The following is a 17,558-nucleotide window of genomic DNA, read 5'->3' as shown; positions in this document are numbered from 1 at the left end:
TTATTCAAACGTAACAGCGTGTACGTAAACAAAAACAATAACGGAACTAGTATGTGTGCGCATGTACTGTCGACATGAGTAGATTAATTCTCGTGTTTTGAAATAATAATGGGATGGTATTACGTCCGTTGTACGATACAAATAGTACATATTCTCGGACTTTTCGTTTGTTGGCTACTTACATCACGATAATTTTTGTACGGTACTTTGGCTAACCTGTGCTGTTTTAATTTATTTCTTGAAATTCATTTTTTTCACCATATTGTTTTTGTCGTGTATACAGACGTGAAATTTTTTTCCTTTTTTCAATAGTGTTGTGTTCTTCAGTGCCGGTTGTGGGAAGCCTACAACTCACGTAGTTTCGGTTCCCTGCAAGAATTTCCGAAGATTTCCGAAGTTTTGCGTTTCGGTATTAACGCCACTTCAGCCGCTAAATCAATGAAAACAAGCATGTTGTGACTAACCTAACCCAACCCTTCGATTTTTTTAATTTCAATTTTTGAGTGAAATCCAAAGTTGCACGAACGTGGTAGGAAACCGAAACTACGTGAGTTGTAGGCTACCGGCCGGTTGTAGAAATGAAGCGTGTATCTGGGGGATAAAAAAAAGAACGCAATTCTTCAACTTTCGACCTAAGACCTAACTATTCAAAAGAATGGCCATGCTTGTCTTCAAATGTTTTGGAACACCACGCGTTTTGTAATGTATGCACGTTTGACTTTTCGATTGCACATGGTGGAAGGGATGACTGTAGAGGGCACATTGAATTAAAGAAACAGACGGAACATTTTATAGTCATGACGAGCAATAAATCCATATCGTAGTTTTTTTCGCTACATCTGAAAAAACGAAAGTAACGAACGCAGAGTTATTGTTTACAAGTTCTTTTGTTTGTCTTCTGTTGTTTGTTTATAAGACAGTTCTTATCCAACCAGGATAAAAGAAGCAAATAAAAATATAATTGTTCAAAAGTATAACTTTGAATACTTTGAATTGAAGGTTGAAAATTTCCTGTAAAATTAATGACATTTCTTACATATTCAGATGATTGTATTGTTCAAATAGTTTTTTTCTTCGATTCATTAATTTTCATTGTATTCATATACATAGGCCTACATTTTTAATTTTTTTTTGCATATTATTGTCCTTTGTTTTCTCTTGTGTGTGTCATAATTCCTCAGGAAAAATTTATTGTGCATGATTTACGCGTACTTTTTTAATATAATTGTCATTACTGATGGGTGTGATTTGAGGTTGGCAGCTCTGCCTACAATGTGTCTCCTGACCATAGACAAAGCATCAGCAGAGAGTATGTGAACAGGTTCTTCAAGCGGCCATAGACTAATGACTGAGATACTGAACCTTAAAACACTTAAGGTGTTTCATGTGTTTATCGGTATACATATTTATAACAATGCTTATGTTTCAGTATAAAGAACTTCAGTATAACAAACTCAACTATTTTTTGGTCCCTTCATGTTCTTTATAGTGAAGCTTTCCTGTATTTTGAAACAGTGAATTTATCAGGTAGTGGCAGTATTTTCTGCAAAGAAAACAACCAACACTGCTTCAATTTTTGAATAACTGGCAGACCCTTTATTAGTATTTTGTTCCTTTGTTATTTTTTTCCATCCCAAATCCTGGTTGGAGGGAAAATAAGGTAAATGATCGTAAAATGAAATTTTTCTCAAGACAGGAACTTACGATCAGCAAGTACGCACAAACTTACCTGTAACACATCCACTCAACACACACACTGGAAGTGTTGGGTACATACCCTAGCACGAGCGGCCATGGTTTTGTGCGAGTCGTTGAGAACGTGCAACGGGAAATTGCGATGCCTGATGTCTCCGGGGGTCGCCAGCGGACTTTCGGAACATTCTGGCTCCCGTGGCAGCCACATGTTGAACTCTGCCATCCAGTTTTGGAGAGTGTTTATAGGCATGATGCATAACACTGTGCGGCCAGACGTATGCCTCAGAAATATATCACAGAAGCACACAACCTGCAAAACAGATACATATTATTGCCAATTAAGGCACATGTGCTTAACATCTACTGAAGAAAAACAAAATACTGCAAGTAAGAAATAAGCATCTCCCACAAACCACTGAATACATATTCAATTCAGAAACAAACACCAACAAAACACATTTTACAAGTTTGCATGTTCTGTGTTACAACTTGGTCTACCATTGGCACTCCACAAATCCGAATATTTTTGCAGTTTATAGAAAAAAAATAAACTTTGTTTATAAGAAAAACAATAAATAAGTGGGATCGATTACATAGTACTTTACTTTAAAGTAATTCTTCGTTTCAAAAATTAAACTCTATAGTGCCTACAAATATTTTTACATTAAAAAAAAAAAGTTTCATATATGTATTTCATTACCAAGCAAAAAAGTTTCAGGGTTTTTTCAACTACATTTTATGTTTAACAGTTAGCTGAGCCCTTATTTTTTTCTACTGGTGTACTTTTAATTGAACTGATCAACACTGTCCCCAAGTGAAAAAAAAAAAAAAAATGGCCAGGGTCAAGACACTTAAGTGTCCCTCTCGGTGTCTTTACACATGGGTGGGCTAGCAAGGAGTGAAGGAAGGAAAGGGAGACCACTGCAAGCTGCCCTCGACGGAAGTTAGAAACACATGTTTTCCAATGTTTTCTGTATGCAGTGTTGTTGGACAACCACATCTTACCAGAAGTATACTGTATTTTAGAGGTTTGTCTAAAAAAATTTCCAGTACCACGATTATATTTACGGTTCTTGGTGCCGAACCCGGTAGAATTGGGACCGACACATTACTAGAACACCTCACCTCATCTCACCTCACCATCGTACACATTTATAAAATGTGTTGCGACAGCAGTCATTTGCCATGGCTGAAAAATGGAAAGCAGGAATAAGCACAAAAGAGAAAACCTTTGAGGCAGGCAGGCCTAAGTTATCATTAGATGTGTGGAGACCATTTTTTTTTTTCAAATGGAATTGAAGTTAAATATAAAGCAGAAGATGATGTCGAATATCATTTAAACATTTTGCAAAATTAAAAATATTCCATATGTACAACTTTAAGTGCTTGAGTAGGTATTTTATCAGCACATTATGCATCTCATACACTAAAGAAGAACAATGTGGGAAACATTTAGGAATTTAACTAACTGCCACAACTTATTGATAAAAAGCAAAAATTGTAAAACCCAAACTTACTTATGAAATAGCAATGTAATAGGCATGCTGTGTTTCTACTTTCTTAACTTTGAATAGATACAACATGAGAAAATGAACAGTAATTAAAGATGACACTAAAAATAAATCTAATAAATAATTTTTAATTCCCAACATGCTGTATTGACAAGGCCTGAAGACTGTCAACATTCACATCTACATTGTGTTGTTTTACAGATGTGGGCATATTGATAAGGATAAATACGTGACCATAAAAATTAAAATACTGCACAGGAGAGACTTGCTATGGGGGTAAGCAAAGCAAGGAGAAGGCGATAGTTCTTGTGGGGGCCAATATGGAAGCTTCTAACATTGTAGAACTCCTACCCCCTACTACCAATAACACTTTGACTATGAATTTTTATGTTGATGTTTTTTTCAATGTCTCAATTATTTTGTACTGTTTCTTTTATTATGCATAGGCATTTAAAGTATTTTGTGTGTGTTTTTAATAGTGATAATTAATAATGTGGGTTATGTTTTCTATAAAGCAGAATGTAGTGTTTTATTGTTATTCGTTCACTTTATAACTTACGATTAACATGTGTGTTAATAACGTTTTGTCAAAATTTTAAGGCATATTCTGGGTAGTAAGACTGTAACCTTCGAGAACATTCTAGAAGGGTTCAAAAGAAAGGAGACACGGGCGCGACACACTTTTGCCAGCAAGCTATTTCTCACGCCTCAAGTTGGTGCATTTTTTGAAAAACCCAGCACGTAGATGCATGACGGCGCAGCAGTAGACTGGAACTTTCGCTGGGCGCGGTCTCACCAGCCCAATCAGAGTAAGCCTTGAGGTGGTGTGATGTGTCTTCCCAGACTTTTAGAGAGAAACATTTTTTCAGTATTTTTCCCTATACGGTAAGGTACTAGGTTCTGTGTGATTGGTTGGCCCATGGGGTTGCCTCCCTTTGTTTTGGCTTTTTAAAAGTAAGATAACTGCATGGTACAAGTTAATGTCGCTCGATTGTCGCTACGTGCCCCCACATCATCAACAGCTCGCTAGAAAAAACTGAGTTAAAAGATGTAACTTAAAAACCAAACTTAAAATTCATCATCATATACATATAAACAAATTTATAGAGTTTAAATAAAATGTTTGTTATTTTTCTGGGTTGTATTGGCAGGCCAAAATGGAATATAATATGGCACAGTTCGTATTTCTACAAGCCCTGAGAACTGTTTATGAATTTTTGGCTGTTTTGAATTAGCGATGAGTGAACTGTGTGTGTGTGGAATTTACACAAGTTTTTTTCCTTTTGAACTTGTAAATAACTTTAATTGTGTATATTTTTATTCACTAAACCACAGGATTTGAAACAAAAATTTTATTTTGTATTTTATGTTTACACTTAAAGAAAATGCATTAAATGAAACCTAATTGTAGTATGTTGGGTGCAATTTAAGTTTTTCTTTTTAGTGAAATAAATATTTTTTATATAAGGCTATGTACCTTCTTGTGATAAATTTTGAAAGTTGAGCTTATTGGAACTAAGTAAGAAATTAACTAAATTATTGACGTGTAGAAACATTACCGAGTTGTTTATTTAAATATTACAAGTGATTTTTACATGTGAAAGTTGTTGTGTCGCTGCTTCAGGGAAATAAGTCAAATTTAACTACAGTCAAACCTCTATCTATCGTTTTTCAGGGGACCAACAAAAAAATTCAGTAGATGCGGACATTCAATAGATGTGGACTTCACTCTAAGAATTTTTTAAAAATATTACAACCTCAAAATTAGTGTCAGAAATATATCAGTTACTTATCATTAAAGTTAATCAGTTGAAAAATAAAAAAAAATGAAAGTATTTTACGTAATTCAATTTACACTTGCAAAAAAAAAAACATACACACAATAAATCTACATGGAAATTAAAGTCTTTTTCAATATCCTGAAGTCTGAAATATGTTTACTCATGTCATCAAATGTAGAGCTGTACTGAAGAAGCCGATTTTGCCAATATTTAGTTTAATCGGCATTTCTGCCGACTTCCGATACGCTTGTTAATTTTCGGCCGATATTACTGAAAAACGAGAGAGACTGCCATAACCTAAAAATCCACGATTACCCATTTCACTTTTCGTAGTAGTACTGCATTCTTTCAGATCGCATTATTTCTTCGCAACATGTGCCAAACGTACATATAAAAATTTAACATCCTTTTTTTCAATAATGTTCTTTAATTTTAATGTCATAAATAAATACATTACCGTCACGGTAAATATACATCTCGGTTGTTACGGTAACTGTAGTGCAAATGTGGTAGCTATCGTGCTTCTGCAGTAATTATGGTATCGACAAAGAATCTTTAGTTCTTTTTATGGTAATTATCTTAGGATAACAATTGGGTTTGTACTGTAGTTATGGTACATCATCCATAATTCTTCACAGGTTGTTGTTAATTTGTCTTTTCTTCATATTTACGTGCTCCATTACTTGGCTGCAGATTTAAGGTGATTTTTACTACTGTATACTATCGTTACTGTTTTTATGACGGTTTCTTTCTAAGAAATTGTTATTTCTGCAAAATCTTTATGGTTAAACGATCATCTATTATAATTTATAGTGATGGGACCACATATTTTGTACGATCAATGCGGACAAAACGATAATTCGAACATCGGTACAAGCGGACTTTTTTAACCTTAGTTGTATGGCAATTTTGCCGGGACCGTAGAAAGTATACGATAAACACGGACAATCGATACATGCGAGTTCGATAGATAGAGGTTTGACTGTAAGTAAAAGGTTGGTTAAATAGTGTCACTTTTGTTAAACTTGTAATTGATGTATTATTATTAGGGATGGGCCGGTCGAATCCTCGAATCCCACCGAATCTCTAGTATTCGAAAGATTCTAAATTCGAGGGAAAAGATTCGGGATTCGATGAAAAATATTGATGTAAATGTAGTACTTTAAAAACTTAAATGCTTACAATTTACTTGGCCTGTTTACGTTTTCCTTGGAACACATCCTATTGAGGTACAGTAGAACCTCGTTAATACGTGATGGTCAGGACCGAGATAATCACGGATTACCGAATTTCACGGACTAGCGATTAAAAGCCCCGAAGGTCTTGTCAAGCTTCTCAGACACCGGTGTGCAGCTGGGTTAAGGCCGTTCACGGTAAGGGCCGGCCGTCTTCGAATTAGTGTCTCAGCTTAAAAAAATACAGCACTGCCTAGCCATTAGTTCACGTCATTGACAACAGCGGAAGAGAGAAAGATAAGATCGTGCTGATCTTGCACCCTCCCCCCTCATCCAAAACCTTCAAGTAAAAAACAGCTACTTTTAATATTTTGAACACCTCTTCAGAAAATAAAAAAGTGGTATTTCTGAAAACTGACACAAGGAAATTTATTTTGTTAATATATCTCACTTAGTTTCAGCAATCTTTTACTTTCAACATTACCCCTACTATTTTACTTTATACAGTTTAATTACTGTGAAACCTAATTTTAATTAATATTTTGTATATTGCAGGATTTTTAAATGCTACGAACAGAATTTGGAAACATCTTGGTGGCAGGTCTGTACTAAACCATATATACTAACATAAACTGAGCAAACATAATTATATAATGATTAGGGATGGTGATTTTTCGTTTTCGTGAAATAGATGCAAAAATATGCTAAATTATATTTTTTCCGCTATAAAATGCGAAATCTAGACTATTCCGAGATAAATGCGAAATCAAGGTAAAAAAAACGTAGATTCGTCTTCACTCTACACAATTTATTTACCGATTGTATTTCGTTTCAGTTCAGTATCAAAAGAAACCATCATTTTATGGCGTATTCAGCACAAGTATCTTATTGTCACGTCATTCACAACACTATTGTTCGTAAATATTGAATGAAAAATGGCCATCCGTGCCTTACGATTGTAAACAAAGCAAAGAACAACTAGCTGGAAGAGTGTCCGTCATCTTGCAGAGTACAAGTTTTTAGGCCACCATATTACGACATCTCTGCTTCGCTGTGCCCATTTTCTGTCTGTGTTTCACGTGAAAGCCGCGTTCTTGTGTAGTCTGTAGAAGGTGGTGTGTTTACAAATACGTGTATACTCGTGAATGTGTTGTATACTGTTATTTCTCGTGGTAAAAATGGGACGAAACGTAATTTCCATTCGCGATCGCATAAATGAATACAAAAATGAACAGTTCTATGAAAGTGATACGAATATTTTAATGTGCAATTAATGTAATCGCCGTCTGGAGTGGAAAAAGATGTACTTGAAAAGCATATTAAATCTGAGGGACGGCAGGCAGCAAAAAAAAAAGATTCACCGAGAAATCGGATGAAGAAAAAAAGTCAGTAAAACGGCAAGCAACTGTTTCTGGCATGATCAAAAACCAAAAGAAGGCGAAAATTGAAAAAAAACTAGTTTCAATAACATTATTTGTGCACTCTATATCAACTATGGCCATGAACACGGCTAAAAAATATTTATTGTAATTTTAAATATTCAATTTATTGCACTCATAAGTGCTAAAAAGTTGTTTGGAAACCTGCCAAGATAGGCTATCTTTGTAGTTGTGTTAGATCTTTATTTCTGTGGTTGTTAATATTTAATATGTCTATTATTTAATGCTTTTTAAAAATATACTTTTCTTCAGTAATGTAAAATGAGAGAATTGGCTAAATCTTGTTTTTAAAAATGCTACAAAATGCTAAATTTCAAATTCAAAATGCTAAATTTTATTATTTTAAATGCTATAAATCACCATCTCTAATAATGATATATACTCAGGTAAATACAGAAAAAAATATGATATTAACCTGCAGAGTCTTTCCCAACCCCATTGAATGGGCTAAGATACAGCCAAACCCAGTTGAGGTGTTGAACCTGCTTACTGATTCCACCACATTGTCAAAAAGAAATCTAACTCCACCAATCTGAAAACAAAACATACAAAACATTAATAATATTCAATTGAAGTATATCATAAATGTAAATTAACATAAATATATTTTCAAATATTTCAAACTCAAAGTAAATAAAATATTTATTTATTTAACATTTATTACATGCCTACAAATGGTTTTTGGAAACCTTGGTGGTGGGAACAAACAAAGAACAAGGGAGACAACAACAAAATAACAAACAAACAAAACAACACAATGTTTGAAAAAAATATTTAAATTTGGAACAAATCAGTTACACAGTGAACTGAAATAAGAGTTTGGCTGAAATTAGAGAAATTTCATACTTAGTAATAGTTTTTTTTTTTTTTGGTAATCTGTTACCCCTTTTTATAAGCTAATATTTATAAGCTTCAATATGCATACATTTACTTTTTTTTAACTACTTTACGAAGCATAAACTTTGAGATTTATTTTATGTATGATATCTTCAAAGGTGTTCAGACAACTCCCATATTTAATGAATAATGTTATAATGCTAATGTTGCGCTGTTAATGAAGAATATAAACAATATAAACATAATATTTAACGCACACCAAAACTTTAGGTGTACCTTTAGTTTATTTCTTGTATTCACCTCTGATAATATTTTACAGTTTGTTTTGGACCCGACACACATTTGTAGCCCGCATGTTTTAGCCTTGGTCATTGGGGAGCAAAATTAAAATTTAATTTCTTTAAATACTCCACAAACTTTGCATTTAACTTGGATCACAGAGCAAGTGTCTGGAAAGTGTTCTTCGTTTATCTTGAAAGAGGAATGAAAACGCACACTAACAAAAAACTACACAAAGTATTCATGTTATATTTTTTTGATAGAATTTATTTAAACTTCACTAGCTGAAAATGTGGACTTTATATGTATTGCATCAGTGAATATGTTTACGCAGCATATTTCTCGTTTCAAAGTGCTTTTATAGGTAAACCTACAGTATCGCCACTTATAAAAAGTTTAATTTAAGCATTCATAATTACTTTCTATTACTGTAGTATCCTAATGACGGTCCCATTTTCGTAGAAACAGGGCACTGGACATGCAACGGTGGCAATCATCACAGGCACGAAAAAAGAGATACAGTGATGTGAAATATGCACCATGAATCACTTATGCTGTTATAATGCACAACAGAATGCCACAGAGTTATATAACACAACCTTTCTTGAAGACCAGATTTATGAATGAAAACTATTTATAGCTGCATAGATACAAGCTTATATTGGCCCAACATCGTGAATGACCTTAGTAACTTCTGCTTGGTTTATTATTGCATGCATCTTGGCAAGACACAACAGAATGCCATAAAAAATCCTAAAAAATTAAATAAATGTCCATGAACTCAGCATGATAAAAAAAAAAAACATCATTCCCAAGATACCAGGACGTTCTATGAACTCACAACTTAACAACTCTTTTGCAAAATGTTGAAATGAATGCTCAGGCAGCAATATTTCATCAGCATGTTTATTCTGGCTAAGACTTGTTTATTTCAAACTAGCTATAACTATTTTTTTATGTAAAAATAATAACTCTTATTTAAGCTTTAAAAAAAACACACACACCTATTATTTCAAAAATAATTTTTTTTTTTAAATGCACTGTTCACAACTGAATTTATCAAAAAAAAATCTGCTCTGACCTGATGTGGTTTAATAACTCTTGCAATCTGCGGGGCTATGAAGATATCCTCGTCTTCAGCAGGATGTCCCACGTTCACCAGGACTCGCCCTTGCTCGTCGGGAATGTTGTACATGTCGTTCGTGTGCATTCCCGAGTTCGTGGGGTCGTCCACGGGCTCCTCGTCCCCGCTCGACGGCTCCGACAGCAGTATGCAGTCGTCATCGCTGCTGCTACTGATGGTCACTACATCTGACAGGAAGCACAGATAGGGTTTAGGAGGAGCATAGGGATTGTGCAACACTTAGGGAAAACTTGCAGCTCACATTTTTCTTTATATATTTTATTGAACTTGGGCAAATAAAAAACTATCAAGTCGATGTAACCAGTGGATTTGCTGGTGTAAAGTTATCAGGAGAGAAGAAGGTTCTGTTAAGAGAGTAACTGATTTAGTAATATGAATGTACAAATAAAATACATAATTTGATTGAAAAAAAATATTTGGGAAAACAATATTTGGACTTTTTTAAAAACTACTGAATTATATGATTGTGTATGATGTAACAACAACAACAACAAGTGTACTACACACCAACTAATATATTAAAAAAATATATAAATATATTTTTTTCATGTTTACACACATTACCGTGTTATATAGAATAATAATCGCACACGCATAATCGTCACACCATTATTTCAGGGCATCAAAATTTGGAGAAAAAATTCTCACATAAATGTTGCATAATGTTTTTGGACCCACTGTTAAGATTCCAAGCACTTTGTCTAGTTAGTAAACATGACAGGATAAAGCACCGTGAAACAGCAATTGGTTTTCAAGTTTCTGTCATGCAGTTTGGTAGTTATAATGGGAAAATACAGTAATTACAATACTCATTTAAGATGTACCTGCACAATATGATTCTTCGTCCAATATGGACAAATTTTCGGTATCGCCATTTTCTCAAGAAGATATGTTATTTTTTTCCATGTAAGATGTTGCCAACAAACATCTTTTGCCATATAAAAAAATGTATTTTAAAGTTGAAATGTATTAGTCATTTGGATATTACTGCTTACTTATTTAATTAACAGAAATACTAAGTTGTCTGATGTGTAAATTTTCTTTTAAAGATATTTTCAAACATAAAAATCTTTATCTGTTCGTCTTCATCACCTCTGTGTACCACTTAAACAATTGTAACCAGCGCTAGTTGGCATCATTCATGTTTGGTTGTATTGATTTCTGTATAAAGTGCGCGCACGTTGTCAAATATCAATCCAGATACAGTAGAACCCCGATTTAACGAAGTGCTACGGTTACCGAAAATGTTTACTCTAAATCGATGTTTCGTTAAATCCGATTTACCGATTTTCAATGACCCCCGCACTCATAATCTCGTCCCTACGTTTCCATATCGTAAACAGGGTCGATGCTGATATCTTGTGCTGCCGTGCTATCTCAGACTTCGTCAACTTTCCATCTTCAACGTTTTTGATCTCGCTCGTACGGCCCCCGGTTCGTACGTACACCTCGGTCGTACATACAGATTTTCAGAAACCGTGAAAAATGAGGCATTAAATTTAAAAAAAAATGTTAAAAATATGAAAAGTGTAAGAAATACGTTAAAGTTTATTAAAATACAGTCGCAACCTGCAGCGTTTATAACAAATACGAGCTACATACACATTGCGTCACAGTAAAAAATAAAAAATGGCCGCAAATTGATGGAAATTTACCGTCAGCGCGCCGTACGCGGAGAAAGGTCATTGTACTCGGTCAGCTGCTGTTACGGCGCGGCGTGGTCGCCGGCTGACTCTCTTTGTTCGCTGAGCTGCGCAGCACTTATAAAAAAACGTATTCCAAAAACTAAACACCGCGCACTAAGCTCTTACTGAGAATAATAGAGCTGTAGCAAACCGTATGTATTCGGTACCGAGTAACATGTGCGCCATCTAGTAACGAGTAACGAAACGTTACACACGGCTGCATCTCGTTACTCGCATTTTTCGTATGTTTTACGCATGCGCGCGCGTATTCGATGTATTTACGTTACAAAGAACGATGTTTGTTTATTAAAGGAATTGTGTGTAGAAAAAGTTTGAGATTGGAACAGAAACAACGTAACAAAGTATTGTTTACAAATTAGAAATATGTAATTATGTTTTTGTTTTTTATTATCGCGTATTTTCACGTTTTTTTGTTCTTATCTTAAAAGAGATAATATAAAAAAGCCGCTATAATGAGATTTAATTGTGTTTGGTTAACAAAAACTGTTAATTATGAAATATTGTTAATTGTTTATATTCTATTTATTATTATTTACGCGACGTCATACTGTTTGCGTACACAATACGACTCGATTCGTTGCTGCAACATAACATAGCATGTTATGCGGTATCAGAAGTAACGAGTAACGTAACGATACGATAGTAACGAGTACTAATTGTTATAGTAACGAATACATACGGGTACGCTTTTTTTTCGTTACTTTTACACATCTATAAGAATAATGATAATGGCGTATTGGTGTGACGTTGTCACAAGTAGAAAAAACCTGGAGGATGGGTTAGGGAATATTTGGAAACGTGAGATTATTGCCTAGCACTGTTACTATGTAGGCGTGAGTGGAAGATAACGTGGTGAGTCAAGCCAGGAATATGAGAGGGGGAGGGGGATGCGGACAAAGAAACCCTTCATGACGTCATGTGTCGCGGACAGTCTATCTATCCAGGCGCGCGCAATGGCACGCACCTACGCAATTCAGTTACAGCGCCCGGAGTTTTTAAGCAATTTGAACAATTTTTTTTTATTTTTTCGTTTTTGGACAGATGATGCAAAGTCACATATTAATATATAGTACCTCCATTCTATTACTGACACCACAGAGTGTATTTCTTAATAATATTCCATTACAATTTACTTTCATTGTTTGGAAATCTATATTAATATTTTAATAAATTGGTGTTTTTTGATGGTTCCTGAAAACCTTTACGTTAAATCGCTGTTTTCGTTAAATCCGTGTTCGCAAAATCGGGGTTCTACTGTAGTTCGCTGATTGCATGCAACACGCGCGCTGTCTTGTGCCGAGTTAACTACATTTGATAACTTGCATTCTTTCATGGTGTGTACTACAACGATAGTTATACGTCAGTTCCAGCTCACGCTCTGGTCAGTTTTCGTTTTTCTATTTAAAACTGAACAAAATATGTTTTTTTGCATGACTTATTGATTTAAATTATTTTGCATACTTTTGTATACAGTAGAACTCCAATTATCCGAACTCCGACTATCCGAATCGCCGATTATCCGAATCACAAACAAGTCTTGACTTGACTTGTCTTAACTTGCCGTTGTGCCTACACTGACTTCCCCCCGCGTGTGTAGGCACAACGGCAAGTTAAGACAAGTTCCGGCGCATTGCAGTCACGGCGCACCTGTCATTGTTTGTTTTGATTAGCCAGTGTGCTATTGACCTTGCTCGAGGACGCTACTCTTTCGCTACGGCTTACTTTTGTTTGTGCGTGTACAATACGTATGTACTGTATTGTTTTTATACCATGGCTTCGAAAAGAAAACGTGTTGTGCTATCGTTAGCGGACAAACTGAAAATTATAGAGCAACTCGATAAAGGTGTAACGGGTAAGAAGTTGTCTGAGATTTATGGTGTTGGACAAGCAACAATTTCTGACATTAAAAACAGTAAGTCAACACTTTTAAACTTTGTTTCGGTGCTTGAAAATGAAGATGGAAGTTCCTCCAGGAAAACAATGAAGACAGCAACCAACAAAAATTTGGAAGATGCCGTGTTTAAATGGTTTTTGCAGCAACGTTCTATGGGAAATCCGATTTCAGGTCCAATCCTTTGTGAAAAAGCCAAAATCTTAGCAGAAAAGCTTGGTTATTCATATTTTAAGGCTAGTAACGGCTGGCTAAGGAATTTTAAATTCAGGCATGGTGTACGCGAGTTAGATTTGGCTGGTGAGAAGCTTTCAGCAGACTCTGCAGCTGCTGAAAATTTTATTGAAAAATTTAAAACTGCATCAGAATCCTATGATCCGGAGTTTGTTTATAATGCCGATGAAACTGGCCTTGTTTGGAAAGCATTACCAAAAACCACTTTGGCTTCTAAAAGGGAATCTAGTGCCCCTGGACATAAGGTCAGTAAAGAACGTGTTACAGTGCTTAACTGTGCCAACTCCACTGGAAATCATAAACTGCCACTTCTTTTGATAGGAAAATCAAGAAATCCAAGAGCATTTAAAAACGTAAAAAAACTTCCACTCTTCTACAAAAGTCAACCCAAGGCCTGGATGACTGCAGCTTTGTTTACCGAATGGTATGATGAAGTGTTTATTCCTGAAGTGAAAAAGCACCAAAAATCGGTGGGAAAAGAAGGCAGTAAGGTGCTTTTAATTGTTGATAACGCACCCACTCATCCTACAGCAGAACTGTTGGAAAGAGAGAATGGGCAGTTTAAAACGACGTTTTTGCCTCCCAATGTTACAAGTTTGCTGCAACCCATGGACCAGTCTGTTATTGAAACAATGAAGCGCCATTACAGAAGGCAACTGCTGAGAAAACTGCTGATCGAAGGTGCTGAAGATGAAGAATTGGTTTTGGCAAATCATAGCAAAATAAATTTAAAGGACTGCTGTTACATGGTAGCGGAAGCTTGGAGTTTGGTTACGGCACTGACGCTAAGACGTGCGTGGAATAAACTGAAAGGCCTACCGTCTGAGAAGAACAAAAAAAAAGAATCTGAAGAAAATGAGAAACAAGAATATGGAGAGGATGATGATGATAAAGATGCGTTGTCACTAGAGGAAATAAGAAAAATGATTGTAAAAATTCCTGGTTGTACAGAAGTAAGTGCTGAAGATGTAGGAGAGTGGATGGCTTGTGACACGTCTGACCCTGGTTTTCAAATTCTCAATGACGATGAAATTGTTGTAAGTGTGAGAGAAGATGTTGAAGTGGAAGTGGAAGAAGAACTTTCTGCTGATGTTGAAGTAGACGCTGGACCATCAGCTAGTGAAGCATTTGCCGGCCTCGAGACTGCTTTGAAGTGGATGGAGCGTCAGCCCGAGTGTGACCACTTGCAACTGCTCACCGTCAAGCGAATGCGTGACCTGGCTGCCCGAAAACGGTTGAAGACCGCAAAACAGCTTACATTGACGGAGATGTTTAAAAAACAATGATTTTTATTTCTAAACTTGTACATAAGTACATTTTATTTATATTTAAAACATGTGAAAATTTCATGTTTCTTTCATTTAATTCAATAAAAAAATAGTGCAATATCAAAACGGAGCTTTTATTCTCTCCAATGGCAATTTTTTTAAAAAAAATCCGATTATCCGAATATTTGATTATCCGAATGGGTCCCGGTCCCCATTAATTCGGATAATTGGAGTTCTACTGTACTTTTGAAATAAACGTACATTACATGAATAGGTTTTGTTTTTGTGAATATCTTTAACTCGAACAAAATGTCCCCCCCCCCCCCCCATAAAAGTCAACACCCCTACTTTTAAAACTTTATTTTAGTATAAAATGTGTGACGATTATGCTGTAAAACACTGTAAATAGACTACAACAAAATCACCCATATTTAATCGACGTAGCAATTTTTTTAATATAATTATGTAGAACTTGCAACATGCAAAAAAATGTAATAGATAGGGGTAGTCAAATTTCGTTAATGACGAAATCGCGAAATTTTTAAAAAAATCACTTGCACATGATGTGTAATACAAATAACCTTACTTGGTAGTGATAAGACGTTAATATACTGCATTTCGTTTTAACGAAATTTGCTGAGATGCGCGAAATCCGTAGTTTTTCAGGAAATATGACGAAATCACGCGAAATTAACCTTTTTTATCGCGAAAAATCACGTTGAATCATTCTGGCACCTGCACAAAACGTTTATTATCCCAAGAGGTTATATGTGAGACGCCATATTTGCTTCTGTTTTTCTCTAGCACCCATTGAGTAGTGTGTGGCAATAAACATTTCACTTTAGCTACTGGTGGACAAATCACAGATGGCGTTGGTAGTTAAGAGTGTCGAAATGTTCTATGATTTTGTTTTCACGAGTGCGTGTCTGTCGAGTTTAAGTTCTTTATTTCCAAGTGGATGCAGTATGTCTCTCTTCCTCATCTATGATCGTTTTCCGTTAAAGTTTTTGTGTCATTTTGGTCATATTACCGTGGTCACTGGATAAACGTATAAAATGCTGAAAGTTGCGTTTTCGAAAGAGCTAAAGAATATGACGACGAAGGATTTTACGTGTTCAGTAAAGAAAAAGGCATCATGATGTGCAAGTTTTGTAATGTGCAAGTCGACTGGAAAATAAAATACACGTGTGAAAAACACTGTAAATTACAAGCATCGCACAAGGTGAACAAAGCATCGGGTTCTGGAATTAAGCGTCAAGTTACTCTAGAACCATATATTTCACGAATGAAAACTATTACATCCAGACGTACGCCTACTCAGTCTCCGTCGTCGCACACGTTCCTACGAGACGTAGAAGGCCATAAAACGGCAAAAATGACATTATTTTGCCGACCGTAAATGCGTCTGGTGACGCAATCGTCGATAGGCCTTAACTCAATCTTTGTTCCTTTCTCTGAATCGGCCAAACGCAGTCCAGAAAAATAGCATCACTTCCATATTAGCCAATCAAATCATAACTTTCAAAATGCTAATTGTTGTATTTGGGCGTCCTAGCCGAGGCGACTATTTATTTTCGTAGTTGTCACAGCAATGCACGAAAATAAATGCCGGCCAAGAGTGCCAACATATACATGAACAAATACCGCACACGCAGTTGAGGCGGTGAAAAACGTAAACAAATTAAAAAAACAATACTCTGTTCTGTTGAATAAGTACAGTGTTTTGGTGGGGACTAGTTTGCAGGAAATATATAATAGCTGATTTTCAGAGATAGTCAAAATGGACTTGAGCCACTAACGTTTCTGATCAGTTTCCGATTTTTTGTATGTAATCTTGAGAATTTTAATTACAAATGCAGCGTGCTAAATTTTAGATGTGCATGTACTTCAAAACATTGTTTTTGATCAATTTTGACCAAATAAAACAATTATTCCATCAAACATATACATGTGTATAAAATTATAATGACGAAATAGTTATTTTTTCTAACTAAACAATTTTTTTTTCACCGAAATGTTGCACCGAAATAACTCTTTTTATTCACCAAAATGGGCCTTTTTTATTTACCATTTTTCATTGGCCCTAGTAATAGATCAGCGGAACATGGTGGCCAAAAGTCATCTTATGGCTTGCTATCACTTATCTGCACAGCAAAAAATATCAATGATATCCAAAATATCTCCTATTGGCTTGCCAAATTTTCATAAATAATAAAATGGAGCCTTTTAACTATGCATCCAACAGTTTTCATTATCTTCACTAACATTACTTCTTACTTTTTCTTCATTAATAATTTGATCACTGAATATATCAGTTTGTTACTGGGAACCATGACGACTAGTAAAGCAAGGCTTCTTAAATACTATTAAGAATATCCAAATATATATACACACAAACACACCAGACAACACAAAACACAACAAACAAAACCACAACACACACCACTACACAAACACACAACACCACACAAACACACACATACCACCACACAAACACACTATACGCACATACACAAACCACCACACACACATACATAAAACACCATATGCACATACACTAAACACCACACACATACACAAAATACTAGTGGTGCACCG

General features: G+C 35.3%; 1 protein-coding gene across 6 annotated transcripts in view; it reads right to left on the bottom strand.

Annotated features, from left to right (window-relative positions):
* LOC134533208 (uncharacterized) overlaps nucleotides 1-17,558 on the bottom strand; it is a 118,348-nt gene that overhangs the window by 52,394 nt on the left and 48,396 nt on the right. For 3 of the 6 annotated variants that reach the window (XM_063370588.1, XM_063370590.1, XM_063370589.1), the window contains exons 6-8: nucleotides 9,799-10,028; nucleotides 8,017-8,133; nucleotides 1,778-2,005 (exon numbers count right to left, since the gene is read on the bottom strand). In XM_063370588.1, the coding sequence (XP_063226658.1) occupies nucleotides 1,778-2,005; nucleotides 8,017-8,133; nucleotides 9,799-10,028 (575 nt within the window). The remainder of the gene's footprint in view (nucleotides 1-1,777; nucleotides 2,006-8,016; nucleotides 8,134-9,798; nucleotides 10,029-17,558) is intronic. The other 3 variants (XM_063370593.1, XM_063370591.1, XM_063370592.1) reach the window with 1 other exon arrangement.

This window comes from Bacillus rossius, chromosome 6, assembly GCF_032445375.1.
Source record: "Bacillus rossius redtenbacheri isolate Brsri chromosome 6, Brsri_v3, whole genome shotgun sequence".
NCBI classification, from domain to species: Eukaryota; Metazoa; Arthropoda; class Insecta; order Phasmatodea; family Bacillidae; genus Bacillus; species Bacillus rossius.
The sequence above is the reverse complement of the archived record's forward strand: the minus strand, read 5'-3'. Positions and strand labels throughout refer to the sequence as shown.